At 37.3% G+C, this 17,338-nt stretch overlaps 1 protein-coding gene across 2 annotated transcripts in view; it reads right to left on the bottom strand.

Annotated features, from left to right (window-relative positions):
- acss3 (acyl-CoA synthetase short chain family member 3) overlaps positions 1–17,338 on the bottom strand; it is a 215,911-nt gene that overhangs the window by 7,300 nt on the left and 191,273 nt on the right. For both annotated transcript variants that reach the window (XM_039761751.1, XM_039761752.1), the window contains 3 exons: positions 12,806–12,928; positions 8,361–8,460; positions 4,811–4,986 (listed from right to left, as the gene is read on the bottom strand). In XM_039761751.1, the coding sequence (XP_039617685.1) occupies positions 4,811–4,986; positions 8,361–8,460; positions 12,806–12,928 (399 nt within the window). The remainder of the gene's footprint in view (positions 1–4,810; positions 4,987–8,360; positions 8,461–12,805; positions 12,929–17,338) is intronic.

Here is a 17,338-nt window from a genome sequence, read left to right as displayed (position 1 = left end):
GCAACAATGGAGCATAATGAGGTACTGGCCTATTTCCTTTTCCCTTCTCCCTGTGCCCTTACAGAAATTATCAGATAATTCTACACTAATGGGGTGCATTGATAAGGGGGAATGAGACAGAATATAGGAGTCAGGAGGAGACCTTTTGTTTCTTGGTGCAGAATGTATTGTGTGCAACTTAACATCAGCAAGACCAAGAAACTGGTTATTGAGTTTCACTGCATGAAACAAGTCTCTACACCTGGTCAGTAGTGAGTTCATGTGCAAGTTGTGCATGCCCACAAGTGCTTGAAGGGTCCGCATGAATGACAGGCCAGACTGGCCTTGTAACACATAGAATAAGAAAGGGCAGAGCAGACTCTTTTTCCTTAGACTGCATTACTTTAATGTGAGTAGTGACATCCCTTTCATGCTCTACAACTCTCTGATGGGTAGTGTGATTTTCTAAGCTGTGGTGTGCTGGGCAGGTAATATCATTTCAAGAGAGGCCCACTGAATCAACAAGCTAATTAAAAGGGCAGGCTCAGTTATGGGACACACACTGGAACCTTTGGAGGTAGCAGCAAAGAAGAGTATTAAAACAAGTGCCATTATGAACAATATTGTATATCCTCTCTCTGATTCACTAACATTGAGGACTTTCATCCAACAAATTATTCAGTAGAAATCCGTCAGGATATGCTACTGGGACTCCAATGGCAATATGCCTGCACAGTGCCTCACTGTGATTCTGAGTTTTTATTTCACAGCAAGTCTGGAGTCTCTCCAGTAATTCTGGTGTGTATTTTAGGGAGTTGTTGTTTGTTATATTTATTTATTGAGCTTCTGTAAAAAAGTAAGTTTGGAGTTTTCTTTCTCTTCAGTAATTCCAGTGTGTATATTAGGGAATTGGTGTTTGTCATAATATTTATTAACTGAACTTTTGTAAAAAGCTAAATTTCCCCCTTGGAACAAATAAATTAATACCTACTTAGAGGATCGCTGCAATCCAGGGCCTCCTTGTCTAAGATGAATTGTTATCCAGCTTCACTGGAGGGAATAACCTTTACTCAGCTGAGCAGGCATGCTCTTGAGTACTACAGTAACATGGAGGGTATCATTCTGTAAATATCTGCCTAACTGATAATGGTTTGATAGGTACTTAAAAATAAGTAAAGAGTCACTAGTCTTGTATTGTTCTGTTTGATTTAAAGGTTTTCACTTGTGATGATCAATTTTGTTACCTTGTTCTTTAACACATGTTCCCAAACAGTCCCCCCAGACTGATGTTTACTCACTTATGCTGACCTCTTTTGTAACTTAACAGTGGATAAAAAAGTCTGCTAAATTAATAAATGTAGATGTAAATATTATACACTGCAGGTGTTCACTTTCAACCTTATTACCCGTCCCTACAATACAGTTCACTAACCAGTTTAATCAAGTTCATGGTAGTGTAAGGATGGAGCCTATCTAGGCAGGACTGAGTGGCAGACAGGGCTCCCAGTCCCAGATCACAAAGCCCATGCAAATCCACACCCACTCACTCACTTACTTACTGACTTAAGCTCCGTCACCAGGTAACCTGACCTGCATATCTGTGGAATTATAGAATTAAAAAAAAAGAAAAAAACATCCTTTATGTGGGACCTTTCTAAATCAATTTAAAATATATGTTGTAGGTAATTTACCACTTCTATGTACACTATCACACAGCAGCTATAGAGTTGGCTGTGATTTATTATGATCTCATTTTTTTTACTTTTAGCAATGGAATCCAGACACTTTAGAAAAACAGCTAAGGCCTAATTGCTACAAAATACATGTACAAAGAATTAAATTAAACGATGATCAACCATTTAATATAAAACTTAAAAGATGGCATAAAAGTAAAATAAGTAAATATTTCAAGGAATAAAATACAAAATATCATTTAGTTATAATAAATATTTTCCTCCTTTAAACTGTGAAATGATGCTGAGGTTTGGTGATTTATGGTGGACTGTTCTTTTCCTTCTTTTTTTCCAGCATTTTATTTTTTACCAATATGATTGCTCACTCAGTCACATTATACAGTGAGACAGAGAGAATCTCTCTAGTGAATATCTGGTTATTGTATCACTCTCCCAATGGCCAAATGTTGAACATGCTTCTTAACATAATAGCAGTTTACATCTGATTAAAGGGTTAGCTAGTTAAATAAAAAGATTTTGTGGCAAAACGTAGCCTGGCTCAGCATTCATATTAAATGCACACAGTAACAGTGTCGTTCATTTATAATTCCAATTAACTAGAAAATCTGTGCAGGTGTTTAAACAGGTAAATGAAGTGCTTAAGTGCACCTGTCAAAATTAAGGAAACATTTATTGAAGACAGAATCTGGAAAGCACTTCTTCACAGAAAGAGTTGTGGGATTGTAAAACAAAATCACCAAAACATGTAGTTGTAGTGGAAACCTTCACAAATCTTACAAAATATCTGTAAGAGACCTTGGGATAACCCAATTGTTATATCTAACCAAATACAGTATGTCTGATGGGTGGAATAGTGTTTTGTATGTTGCACTTAAGTTCTTAAGTTCATCCTACAATTTCCTGCAATATTTTTAAAAAAGTGTAATTATAACAGTAGTTTCTAGCAAAAAAAGTAAGAAATGTATCATTCACCTTCACAGCTTTCACCATTACAATGATGCAAGAAGCTGGAGCATATTCCAGCATTACTGGGAACAAGACAGGAATGAAAATGTGCAGATCAATGAGCATTGTCAACAGACTGATGTAGAGTAGCCAACTACCCTAACGTGCAACTGTTTGGAATTGGGAAAGAAACCTCAGTCCTAGGTATGGAAGAGAATTCTAGCCAAAATCAAATGCAATCCAATGTGTTAACTACATTGAAGTGTAATGCATATGCATTTCATTCTGTCACGGTTGTGTTGTGTCATAATTTAAAACTTATCAACCAAACGACCGATTGCTTTTCACTACAGCAAGCAACTTCATTAATACTACAGTATTTTTCTCTATGCATTAAAAAGAAAAAAATAACATTGTATTGCTTATTTATTCTTTGAAGTTCCAGAATATTTTTATAATACAACAAGACAAAACACTTTTCTTGTATCATGTTTTTCAGAAAAAAGGATACTTGACAAATGCACTCATACATAAGGATATAAGATAAATAATTTGAAGCTAACAACAGAAATTAAGCATTTAATATATAATATACTTGTTAAACGTGCAGGAAGTACAAACAGAGGGGTAGGAAATGTTGAGGAGTGATCGAAAGTATTGTCTGTACAGTCTTTCAAAACATTTCTAAAATGCACTTTAATATAGACAAATGCAACATTAATTATAAAAACATGATGGGCATGTTTTATTTAATCTATTATTCATCTGTACTTCTTCTATTGTGTTCTTAATTAATTGTTAGAACAAGTTAAGAGATTGTACTATATAAAAGAGAAATGCTTGGTTTCAAATACTAAAAAAAGGAAAAAAGACATTATCTTCAACACATAATTTATCTTTTACCACACACATTAGATCACTAGATATAACCTCTTTTCTCACAAAACTAAAAAATGTTAGAAAAGTTAAAATGTTCTCCTAGTATGCAGGACAGAGAGACTGAATACATTCAATATATTGGAAAGAACTTATGCAATGCATTGTTCATAGGCTGTTTAAACCTTTCTATATGCAGCTTTCAGTTACCTCAAAATGCTTCTTCAAGAATCATTACAAGAACTAAAAGGTAGAACAATATCACTCCTGTTTCAGCGTCATTACACTGACTTCCAGTTAAGCTAAGGAGTAATTTCAAGATGTTCATGATGTTCCCCCTACAAATAAAACTGTAAATGTTTTTTTGCTCTACCCACTTAAAAGAACTTTGCATGTACAATACACATACCAGCGTGCACATTACAATATCAGGATGGTTATTTTTTTAAAGGTTCCAAAAAATAAAAAAACTCCTAAAATAAAGTAGATTAATGGTGGTCAAGTCAGTTCTTTTTACTTTACCATCAGCTTTTAGTTAATGTGAGCCCCAAGTTAGTTTTTTAAAAAAAACTACTTTTTAGTAAAACGGTAGAACATGAAATTAACATTTTAACAGTAAATGGCTGTGAAATTTCCAACAGGATAAAATATCCAACACTGAGCACAGAGTTGCTGTCACTACACTTTAGTTATTAACCTTCAACAGTGGCACATTATGTAAGGATAGGCATCACCATTTACAAGTGTGATATTTGAAAACTAACTCTCTCCTCTAATGCTTGAGATCCATGAGAATCAACTTCCAGAATACATATCATTTCTTGGTCAATCTTGTAAGTATTCTAAACAATTGAGCATCATTAAATCACATATTTCCAATGCATACAAACTGTAAAGAAAGACAGAATTTTTAAATTTTTTAAATATTAGATGATACATAAAATGACTTCTTTCCAGTCATTGTTCTGTATTTTAGCTTGTTTGACCTTTAGTTCAGTTTTGTCCTCCTCATCTTAATTTTGATTAAGAAAACAATAACGTCCAAATGTCTAGTCCTTAACAACTTAATTTCAAACACCAATCTTTGGCAAATAATAATCAAAAATAGTGGAAATATTACATCTGATGAAGAAAAAAAAATATTGAGTGCATGGAAGAGTCAATATACTTGAAAATGAAAAGTAGTTGCTAAGGAGAATTAGGAGATTATAGCTTAAATATAAATTTTATATATAATAAATTTTAATTATAAATGGAACCAATACAACATTTTACTATAGAATGGAACACAATACATTTGATATCCATCAAATTACCTTATACGGTTTTTTGTTAACAACTGCAGCAAGTGTCGAGCGAGGAATCTTTCCAGACCGTGTTTTTGGTAGTCTTTTCACAAAAATCATCTTTCTGAATGCTGCCACTGGGCCGATGCTTTCTCTTACAAGATTGGTGATTTCCTGTGCAACGATGTCTTCACCTTTAATTACGCCTAGTAGAATAACATAAGTAAACATTTACTTTTCCATAGAAATTAGTACACACTGTCTTCAACAGTTACTTTCATCATTGAAATTACAATCTTCCTTTTCTTTCTGAAAATAAACATTCACCCTTGTTATGGATAGCTGTGTACATAAACCGACAGGTCAATAGCTATATTATAATTAACTAATGAAACCACACAGTGTCCATGACAGCCTAACATTGCTTATTAAGCTGCTGCTGTTGACTACTGTGCAGCCATCCATTTATTTCCTGAAGCCTTTGTTTCCATTGCAGGATCACTTAAAGACAGAGACTGATGGTAGCAACAGACTAAATATAAAATATATCAGTGTATGGGAAATGCTGTTTAACCAACCATGCACACTTTTGGGATATGGGAGGAAGCCAACACTTAGTGCCCTAGCTAGGATTTCAACCTGCAAGAGACTACAGCACTAACTAGCAATTACACCCAAACTGTTATCAACTTTTATTAACAAGTTAGCATCAAAGTTTTACTTTACCTCTAATTTATATGCACTGGGCTTTAAACCCAAGGGTTGCCAGTTCATGACTCTTTGAAAGTCACTTAATTTGCCTGAGCTATAATTAAGACAAATACAAATGTAAACAAATATAATGAATATCTGTTTATGTGTGTCACCTTGGATAATGTGTGTGTGTATATGGATGGGGAAAGTGAACCCTAAAAATGAATAATACAGTTTGTTCATGTTTTGGAGCTATTGAAATGATTAGATCTTTATGAATGGAGATTTTTATTTAATGATGGCACTTCATATAAAAGCTGATGGTAAATGTGTTCAGAAATAAGTGATCGCTCCAACAGGGTTGTACGTCTGCAGACTGATGTTTGATTCTTTAACTATAGAAGATGTTAGTTATTAGACAATTAGTTACCATCTTGACTGCTGTTAATAAAACAGAAGGATGGGATCAAGCTGATTGAGATTTTCTATACAAGAACCATGTAAAGATGTGTATAATTTTCACAGGCATGAAAGAAGAAGTTGATAACTCGCCACAAAAATAAAAATATGTAGAAGTGAATGGTTTTAAACATATAACCACTACAGGCTATAATATACTTGGGAAAGGAGACTGATTTTGTCTTCATAGAGAAAGAGTGTCGCTGTAGCTTTACAGGTTAAATACAGTGCATCCGGAAAGTATTCACAGCGCATCACTTTTTCCACATTTTGTTATGTTACAGCCTTATTCCAAAATGGATTAAATTCATTTTTTTCCTCAGAATTCTACACACAACACCCCACAATGACAACGTGAAAAAAGATTACTTGAGGTTTTTGCAAATTTATTAAAAATAAAAAATCTGAGAAATTACATGTACATAAGTATTCATAGCCTTTGCTCAATACTTTGTCGATGCACCTTTGGCAGCAATTACAGCCTCAAGTCTTTTGAATATGATGCCACAAGCTTGGCACACCTATCCTTGGCCAGTTTCGCCCATTCCTCTTTGCAGCACCTCTCAAGCTCCATCAGGTTGAATGGGAAGCGTCGGTGCACGGTCATTTTAAGATCTCTCCAGTGATGTTCAATCAGATTCAAGTCTGGGCTCTGGCTGGGCCACTCAAGGACATTCACAGAGTTGTCCTGAAGCCACTCCTTTGATATCTTGGCTGTGTGCTTAGGGTCGTTGTCCTGCTGAAAGATGAACCGTCACCCTAGTCTGAGGTCAAGAGCGCTCTGGAGCAGGTTTTCATCCAGGATGTCTCTGTACATTACTGCAGTCATCTTTCCCTTTATCCTGACTAGTCTCCCAGTTCCTGCCACTGAAAAATATCCACACAGCATGATGCTGCCACCACAATGCTTCACTGTAGGGATGGTATTGGCCTGGTGATGAGCGGTGCCTGGTTTCCTCCAAACGTGACGCCTGGCATTCACACCAAAGAGTTCAATCTTTGTCTCATCAGACCAGAGAATTTTGTTTCTCGGTCTGAGAGTCCTTCAGGTGCCATTTGGCAAACTTCAGATGGGCTGCCATGTTAGTTTTACTAAGGAGTGGCTTCTGTCTGGCCACTCTACCATACAGGCCTGATTGGTGGATTGCTGCAGAGATGGTTGTCCTCCTGGAAGGTTCTCCTCTCTCCACAGAGGACCTCTGCAGCTCTGACAGAGCAACCATCGGGTTCTTGGTCACCTCCCTGACTAAGGCCCTTCTCCCCCGATTGCTCAGTTTAGATGGCCGGCCAGCTCTAGGAAGAGTCCTGGTGGTTTCGAACTTCTTCCACTTACAGATGATGGAGGCCACTTTGCTTATTGGGACCTCCAAAGCAGCAGAAAGTTTTCTGTAACCTTCCCCAGATTTGTGCCTCGAGACAATCCTGTCTCGGAGGTCTACAGACAATTCCTTTGACTTCATGCTTGGTTTGTGCTCTGACATGAATTGTCAACTGTGGGACCTTATATAGACAGGTGTGTGCCTTTCCAAATCATGTCCAATCAACTGAATTTACCACAGGTGGATTCTAATTAAGCTGCAGAAACATCTGAAGGATGATCAGGGGAAACAGGATGCACCTGAGCTCAATTTTGAGCTTCATGGCAAAGGCTGTGAATACTTATGTACATGTGATTTCTCAATTTTTTTACTTTTAATAAATTTGCAAAAACCTCAAGTAAACTTTTTTCACGTTGTCATTATGGGGTGTTGTGTGTAGAATTCTGAGGAAAAAAATGAATTTAATCCATTCTGGAATAAGGCTGTAACATAACAAAATGTGGAAAAAGTGATGCGCTGTGAATACTTTCTGGATGCACTGTATTTGTCCAGAAACAGAAAACTTGCCTTAAAACTGTAATGTTTGACAAAACTGAAGATTATCACAAAATTGCCTTTAGCACTGGAGTACAAAATCCAGAGATGGGCTGTGCAGTGGTTATCACTTCAACTTTACCTCTTGAATCTAGCCCTTAGTCATTATCTATCTGCATGTCCTCCCCTTGATTCCATAGATTTTTGTTCAGGTATTTTGGTTTTCCATTCATGCCCCAAAGATATTCAAGTTTAGCCTAACTGACAACTCTAAAATTGGCCTTGTATGGGTGAACGTGAGTGTGTCCTGTGATGTACTAGCTCTCAGTCTGACACTGGTCCTTGCCTTCTTCCCGATTCTGCAAAAGATAGGCTCCATATTCCACTGCACCCACACTGGACTCAGCAGTTTTGAAAACTGATGGATTTTTGTAAAATGTTGCAGCAGCAGAGCTATATAAATATGCACAAACATTAAAATACAAATGCTTCACAGTTAAGTTACTTTATGGATACTCTAGCTGAAAAAAATTACCGAGTTATATTTTTTCTTTAAATGGGAAAGAAAATCTTACCATTCTGTACAACGCACAAGGCTAAAGGCACATGTCCTTTTAAAGGGTCTTGTAAGCCTACAACAGCACAATCCACAACAGCAGAGTGTTGCAAAATTGCCTATAGAAAGAAAAATTTTAAAAATCTTAGATTTGTTGTTATAATTACTTTTATTTTGCTTTTTGTCCTGTCTCTTCACTCCTCCAGTTATATTATATATTTAAGCACACTCATCAATCCATTTTCAAAGCCACTTGATTCAGTTCTGGGTCTACTCGAGGAGCACCAGAAACAAAGCTAGAAGCTCAATAAAAAAAAATAAATAAGCAAATAAAGTTATACAAATAATCACCCCCTCAAATACTAAAATTACTAACAATTAAAGAAAATATTTCTTATGTGGCAAAAGATAAAAGAGTAGTCACAGTTGCAGTGAGGCATTATTAAAGGTGGATTGCCAATGGCATAATGAAGTCCCAGTACAGTTTTTTTGACACACAACTGCTGAATAATTTGTTGGCTCAAAGTTCTCAGTGTTAGCGTTTCAGAGAAAGGATGTACAGCCTTGTTCATAATGGCACTCAGTTTTGTCTTCACTGTATCTTCCAGGAGTGCATCTGGGCCTACATTTGTAATTAACTTGTTGATTTTGTGGACCTCTGTTGAAGAGAAGTTACTAACGCAGCACACCACAACATTAAAAAAAAAAAAAATTGCACCAGCCATCGCGGAGTTATAGAAGATGTAAAGGATGTTGCTATCCATATTAACATAGTGTGGCGTTCTAAGTAAAGAAAAAAGAAAACAGTCTTGACTGCCCTGTCTTGTATAGTTTATTTGTGTTACGAGACCAGTCCAGCTAGTCACTGATATGGACCTCCAATTACTTGTAGTAGTTCTAGTAACCAGGTGTAGAGGTTCTTTTGTGTGGCAAAAATCAATAATCCTTGGTTTTGCTGATGTTAAGTTGCGGACAAATATTTTTGCACCAAGAAAGAAAGTTTTTCGCCTGTCTTATCCCCTTGTCAATACACTCCATTAGTGCAAAATCATCTGAGAATTCCTATAAGTGACATGATCTGCTACTGTAAGTATAGTTTGAAGTGTACAGGGTGATGTGAAAAGGAGACAGAACAGTTCTTTGTAATGCTCCAGTTTAGCTCTCATCCACATCACCGATAGAGTCCTTAAGCCTCACAAACTGTAGTCTTCAGAACAGTCCATATTTCCAGTACACCGTAGGCTCATTCATCTGCATATCTCTAAACTATAGGTGTTGAACTCCGGTCCTGGAGGTCTGCAGTGGCTGCAGGTTTTCATTCTGACCATCTTCTTCATTAGTGACTAGTTTTTGCTACTAATTAACTTCTTTTGCCTTAGTTTTAATTAACTTGACTCAGGCCCCTTAGTTGTCTCTTTTTCCTTTATTAGCAGCCAAACAATAATGAGACACAAAATGAGCCAAAACATGACCAGCTCGCTCTCCTGTGCCCATCACACAATAGGTTGATCTCTCAGGTCACCAAAATATTTTGACGGTGTTCTTAGATAGAACAGAAAAATCAACAGTTTTGGAAATGTCTGCTATGGCAGAATGAGAGCAGGAACAAGCCATTGAATTAAATAATGGGTTTAATTAACAGCAAGAATCAGCTGTTTTTAGAGATTAGTTTGAGTGAAATTGGTTAAAGTTTGAAATCCCAGTTTAGCTGGTCATCTGTTTGCTCGTTTCACATCTCATTTCTGTTTGGCTGTCATTTAATGAAGAAAGGAATACATTCAGATGACTTACTCTTTAAAAACAGGGCTATTAAAATGAAGGGAAAAGAAATTAATTAGAAGTGAAAACTGGTCACTGATTAGGAAAAGGGTTAGAATGATAATCTGCAGCCACCAGGCCCGGAGTTCGACCCCCCGCTCTAAACTAAACCCTTAAAACGGACGGCTGGATGGAACTAATGGCAGTGGCACTAGATGGATGGGAAAAAGCCTTTTGGAGCAGATAAATAATTGCGTCTTCCAATGTCAATCTTTGTCCAGTAGGCAAAATGCAGTGGTTGCAATTGATCTTTCATAAGAGGACTCATGTAGTTCAGGACCACCCTCCCAAAGGTCTTCATGAAGTGGGATGTAAGGGTCACTGGTGAAGATGTGCCTGCCTTTTTTGAGCCTGGAACAATTAATGTAGTTTTTTTCAGAGTGGCAGCACTTTCTGGAGAATAAAAAAACATCCAGTGACCAACAGTTCTGTGGACAGAAACACTGTTGATGAGCTGAGGTCCAAGGAGAATGGCCAAGCTGAGAAAGGCTATGGTAACTTTGATAACCATTGTGCATAACTGCGGTGGGTAGAAAAGCATCTTGGAATGCACAACACATTGAACTATAAGATGGGGTGGGGGGGTTGGCTACAACAGCAGAAGACCACATCAGGTTTCACTCTAATCAGTGAAGAATAGAAACCTGAAACTGCAATGGGAAAAGGTTCACCAAAACTAGACAGACTGGTTAGGTAAATCTTGAGTTGTACTGAAGCACATAGATGTTAGGGTCAAAATTTGGCTCCAATGGCTTGATTCCATGCACTTAACCTGCCTTGTGCCAACAGTCCAGGCCAGTGGTGTAATGGTGTGGGGAATGTTTTCTTGGCACACTTTGAGCCCGGTAATACCACTCGGTCATTGCTTGAATGGGAATGGCATGGCCTATTAGAGTATTGTTGCTTCAAATGGCTACTTACAGCATGTCACAAAGCAAAATTCACCTCAAACTGGTTTCCTGAAATGGACAATGAGTGCCAGTTCTTCACGCAGCGGATCTGGTAGAATTAGAGACTCTCAGCATGAATGTGCAGCTGACAAATGAGCAGAAATTGTGTGATGCAGCCATGTCAGTGTGGACCAAAGTCTAAAAGGAATGTTGGATCCAACATCTTGTGGACCAATGCCACAAACAACTGAGGCTGTATTGAGAGCAAAGGGAAGACCTACTCAGTACTAGTATGGTGTTCCTAATAATTTTCTCAGTGAAGTATATGATATATTAATAAAAATTCTATAATGAAGTGCAGCACTACTCAAAAAAGTGACTTGACAAAGCTGTAAAGGTAATGATGCTGTTTAGAATATAATTACTACCTGAATTGCACTTATGACCATAATTAAGCATACCCTGGAATAGAAAAGTAAATAATATTACATTACTGATTGATGAGATGATGAAGAGTGGTTGTTTCCAAGTTTGAAATGCTTTTGATTCTCTGCTGTAGCATCATTACGCTTAGCCAGAGGTAATGGTTGGGTTTATGGGATATGCAGTCTATTTAATTGGCAGTCTTATTTCTGCTTGTAAAGTAAATGACTGTATCTTGGATTTTCTTTCTTGTGGACTTTGGACTACTATTTAAACAAGGAAAACACATAAATGTCAGTCCATCATGAACAAAGAGTGACCATAAGTAATTTCAGATTACACCACTGTGGCTGCAGAAAACCAGGCAGCTGAGTAAATAATAAAACAAACCTGGAATTTTCTCTTCACTTTTAATGAGTATGATACAAATTTAATCTGCACCATAACTCAGCAAATGGTTCCAATTAGTTCGACACCAAGCTCTCTCTTCACTTGTGCAATGAAATCATTTTTGCACTGTGCTGTACTTTATGGAGGTGCCAGCCATAAAATTTATTTTATTAAAGATTACATTGCATTCTGCTGCTTTAATGCATGTGTTTTTTGTTTGTCTGTTTTTAACTGAACTGTGAAATTTTATTCATTCTCTTCATTTTTGTTTCAAATGGATACCTTTAAACTTGTGCTAGGTACGTCACAGTCAGTATGGCATTAAAGCAAAAAAGGGACTATTACCTGGAAATAATTAATTAGAAGCACTGCAGATTTAGGGGGTTAAAAAATTAATAACAGAATTTTGTTGTAATGAAAACCAGTTAAAATAATAAACTTTTAGGGCTGTGACTTTGGCACGATGGAGAGTGCATTGCTATGATCATTTGTTATCATGAAAACAAAAGGAGACCATTTAGTTTATCAAGCTCTCTTGGTCTGCTCTGTTACATCTATATAATCTAATTCTAGATTTCCACTTTTGCATGAAGCAGTGTTTCTTAAAATTTTTAGACAAGATTCAAGATTTTACAGTCACCCAACAGTCAATTTACCAAACAGACTTGCTGAAGCATACATGCATAAAAAAACCAAAATGTAAAATGTTATGCTTTAGCTTCATATTCTTCATTATATATCACAAAACTGCTTGAATACACCAAAAACATAAACTTTGACTTCATCTTCCCAGTCCTAGCAGAAGCAATTGATAGTGTTGTTAAAAATTACTAAATTTTATACTCAGTTAAAATATATTATTTTACATTAAGTTCAATAAACTGCGCAGATCAGGAAGAAAGAAACAAATATACTGATTAATGAAGCCTAACAGCTTGTTTACCTCTTCGAGTGCACCAGCTGAAATCCTGTGTCCTGCAACATTAATCACATCATCTACTCGAGACATCACATATAGATACCCTTCTTCATCCATGTAGCCAGCATCCATTGTATCATAATATCCCTAGAAAACACACATATTGCTATTAAGAAATATTCTCCTAAAGACATATGATCACAATATATTGCATCAATTAATTTAATGAACCATCTATATGCTTAACATCCTTTACTTTCTTTTTTGATAACTTCTGTACATTGCCTTGATATAGGTAGTGATGAGACCACTATAACTCCTAGGACCCTCTCATAAGGTGTACTTTCAAGTTTCCGAGCACCCATTGTTTATTCAAATTTAACACAATTAAAAACACCTTTTTCTTTCTTTGTCTCAAAGATGGCAGCATAAGTTCAAATGAAAGGCAGAACATCCATTATTCAAACAAGTTGTTTTCATATTCGGGTATAACAAAAATGGAGACCATCACAACAGAATCATGCACAATAAAGGAACTAAACTGTCATACAGCTCACACACACACTTGTACTGAGTCAGGTAAAACTAGGACATATATATTTGAAAAGTGACATCAAACCAGAGTACCTGTAGAAAATCTGTGGACATGTGAAGAACATTTTACAGGCAATGAGCTTTGAAGCAGCAAGGCTAAACATTACCACATCCTCATCAATTTAGCCAGTATAAATTAGTGAAGTGCAGACCAGACAAGTTTTATGTGTGCTAGATGGGGCATCTAAGGACAACAAGACTAATGTAGTTTTTTGTTTACCTGTGATTCTGACTTAATGGCTACAGCACAAGTTTACACTGAGAAGGCTACAAATAATTAGACAAGAGAATTACACATCTTGGCATGGACAAACTTTTGCAGTGTCTTGTGTTAATGGGGGCATATTTAAGATGTGTCATACATACCAAACTTAGAAGAGGAAAGATGCTTGCCTTGTGTTATGAACCTGACTGCACAAAAATATATACTATATGAAAAATGTGAAGTGACTCTGTTAAACTTGTTTTATTTACAAATGTATTATACTTGACTTGGGAAAAATAGGGAAATGTCTGGCATGCCACCATCTTTCTTTTTGTATTTTTTTGGGTACACTGACAATTAAGCAGGCTGTTGGGCCCTAGAGTGGAGTTGAAAGGCAAGGCCAAGTTTTAGGGTGCTAAAAGTTTTTCAGCTTTTCACACACAAGTTACGCTGGCATAAATACAAACATGCATAGGATGTAACACGCTTTCAAATCGTACCTTCACTAAAAGGATGAAACTGTAACCACGAGTGATATTTAGGTGTAGTCCAAGAGCAGTTATTTGCATAAAAAGAGATCTTGACATTAACATTTACGCATATTTTTATTTTACAAAAAAATAAATAAATAAAATAACTATTGAACACGTGCTTTCAGTTCATAAATATTTACTTGTAACTGTACTTATTGTCTAATTATGAGTGTATTTTTAAATTGTTAGATAATAGCAAAGGGAGTACAAACTGAAGTGTTCTGATTAAAGTGAAGTAATCCAGTGTACAGCTGAACTATTTTTTTCTGGCCTAAATGATGAGATTCTTTACTTTTTTTCTGGTCCTAATGTTATTATGTCCAGGGGCACCAAAAACAGAAAAATAGAATTTCATTTGAATTCTCAGATGCCAGAGAATAAAAGAAATGTGAACCAGAATAAGACAGAATTTAATTAGTGTTCAAAAATGTTTCAGAGTCAAACTAGTATACCAAAATTATGAGTTTAAGCACTTTGAATTTCTCTAGGAATTAGATGAAATAAGTTGCACTCCTTAGAGAAGTAGGGGCGCTGATATTAGTGCCTGAAAGTGAGCCATGTACCTAGAAATTCAAACTAGAAATTAATGACATACATATAAAATAATACAGGAAGGGTGGAATATAAACATAACAACAAACAAAATTATTTTCTGGATAAACAACTAAACACCAACTAATAAAACATAATGATGATATTAGAGTTGTCCAGATTCTGACAACAAGGAAGGTAGCCTTAGGCCTAAAGTAAAATTCCTGCTGTATAGTTCAGACAAAACATTTTACACTTTTCTTTAAACAAGTACTATTTCTACATAAAAGCACTGTCACATAACTTCTTGTCAGAGCAGATGTCAATGTTGAAGATGGTAGTTTTTGATCTCATCGCCCAAAAATATCTGATTACATGACTAGAATTTACAGAGTATGTCACATTAACTGTGTGATAACTCTCCAGCATAGTTTCACATTTTCAAATTATTGCATGCTTGCCCCCTTTTCTAACAGTGAATGACTGCGCGACAGAGCTGGTACTGTAGAAATGCTTTACAATTAAAGTGAGTTCAGTTAGAATATTTGCCCCTTTCTGTCTTTTTTCCCATTCTGTCATGGCATGTAAAACACACATCAGACAGATGAGCCAGCCTGTTTATCAAGTCAAAAACACCCATGTTTCTCATTCCTTGTGGCTGCATTATATGCATTGTACTTACCGGTACTCCTGTCTCTGCGACTTAAAATAAAATCAAATCTGTTTAACACTAGAATTACCGAAGCCTATGAAAAAACTTGTAATCCCGGCCCACCTTGAATCCTTTCGTACCTCTCCGTCAGCGTCTTTTGTGTTGTAAATGTTGATCAGCACAAGCAACAAGCAGCCAGGTATCCCATTCCCCCACTCCACCGACGCAGCTCAAGTCGTAAAATGAAGATACTCAGCGATCAAGTGGTTTATCTGGGAGTGAGGTGCCTAGAATTGTAGAGGGTAAATAATATATCCTTATTTGGAATGCATGCATTTCATGTCTGTTCCGTGTCTACAACGATCTATGTAAAAATTTTTCATGTGTTAGTAATAATTGACAAAATATAGACATGAAGTGTATAATGTGTGAAGACTAAAGTCCAAATATCAAATAAACACTTTCACAAAAGGTACAAGTATAACAAAACAAGGGTGCTTTTATTCAAGAATATAACCGAAGAAAAAGAAGTTGCCTTAGGGCAAGCCAATGACATGACTGCTCGGGTGGCGCAGCGGTAAGAACTGCTTCCTTCTGCTTAAGAGGTCACTGGTTCGATACTGGCTGTCTCCCAAATTTACAGTTTTGAGTAGTGAGGTGCTATTATTGTTAATATTGTACAATAAAAACATACATTTGATTTGTGTTTGTAACAGCCGGTGTAAATTTATAGTACTTGTAAAAGTTTGAGTTTTTTTTTTCAGTTTTATTCTCTCAGTCCCATTCATGCTCCAAAAAACCCAAGCCCCAAAGCCCAATACCCGATCTGATGCTGTTAAAGACGTGGTACAACAAACTTGTTTTGTTATACCACCTCTTTATTTGAAAACAGTGTCAGATCTTGTGTGTGAATGAGACTGGGACTGAGAAAAATGTGGACGTGGGTATGAGTGGTGTGCATGATTGGGAATCATCACCTAAGTCTCTCTTTTTGACATCATGGACCAGAAGGTGCATACTAATTCAGCGTTAGAAGGAACGCTCAAGAATAAAACTGAATAAAAAAAAAAATTCATATCCACAATCATTCTCAATCCCGCACACTACTCACCCATGTCCACAGTTTTTCCAGTCCCAATCTCGTTCACGCACAAGATCTGACAATATTTTCAAATAAAAAGGTCAGTATAATACAATACAATACAATTTATTTTTGTATAGCCCAAAATCGCACAAGGAGTGCCGCAATGGGCTTTAACAGGTCCTGTCTCTTGACAGGCCCCAGCCTTGACTCTCTAAGAAGTCAAGAAAAAACTCCCAAAAAAACCCATGTAGGGAAAAAATGGAAGAAACTTTGGGAAAGGCAGATCAAAGAAAGTCCCCTTTTCAGGTAGGTTCGGCGTGCAGTTGGTGTCAAAAATAAGGAGGCCAATACAATACAATACAATGGATGGGGGGCAATTTCGCTGCTTGTGCAGAGTATTGTTCCTCGGGCAGCTCCCGGCGGCAAGTGGTGACCCGTGGTCCATAGTCATTGGGGCCACAGCTATCGCTTATGTACAGGACAGAGGTTTGATGGGGCGGTTTGCTGCCCGCCCATTACACTGCCGCAGCAATCGCTCCTGACTGGACGCTGGCTGGATGGAGAGGAGGGGGGCGTTTCACTGCCGCCCAACACATATGGCTGCCCCATTCGTTCTCGGTGGGTGGCTGGTAATGCTGCAAGCGGTGACCTAGTTGTGGCTGAACGGAGGCCATTAAGGGTGAACAGAACGGCGGGGGCTAGCATTGTAGTGTGCCTCGGGTGGCTGCCTGTTGAAAGGGGGCAGTGGTGGGTGATTCACTACCCGCCTTTGGCCACACCGTGTTTGTACTTGGTGGGCGGACGCTGCAGGCAGCATACTGTAGTGGAGGTGACTGTGTGGTTGGTGGGTGGGTTTTGAACTGCCCCTCGCTGCCCCATTAATTCTCAATAGCAAGCCTTGCTGTACTGTTACGCACATAGCATCTGACATGTTGACAACAGGTGCCTTCCTGCTGTG

Source organism: Polypterus senegalus, chromosome 8 (genome assembly GCF_016835505.1).
Source record: "Polypterus senegalus isolate Bchr_013 chromosome 8, ASM1683550v1, whole genome shotgun sequence".
Lineage (NCBI taxonomy): Eukaryota > Metazoa > Chordata > Cladistia > Polypteriformes > Polypteridae > Polypterus > Polypterus senegalus.
This window is presented reverse-complemented; position numbering and strand designations above follow the sequence as displayed.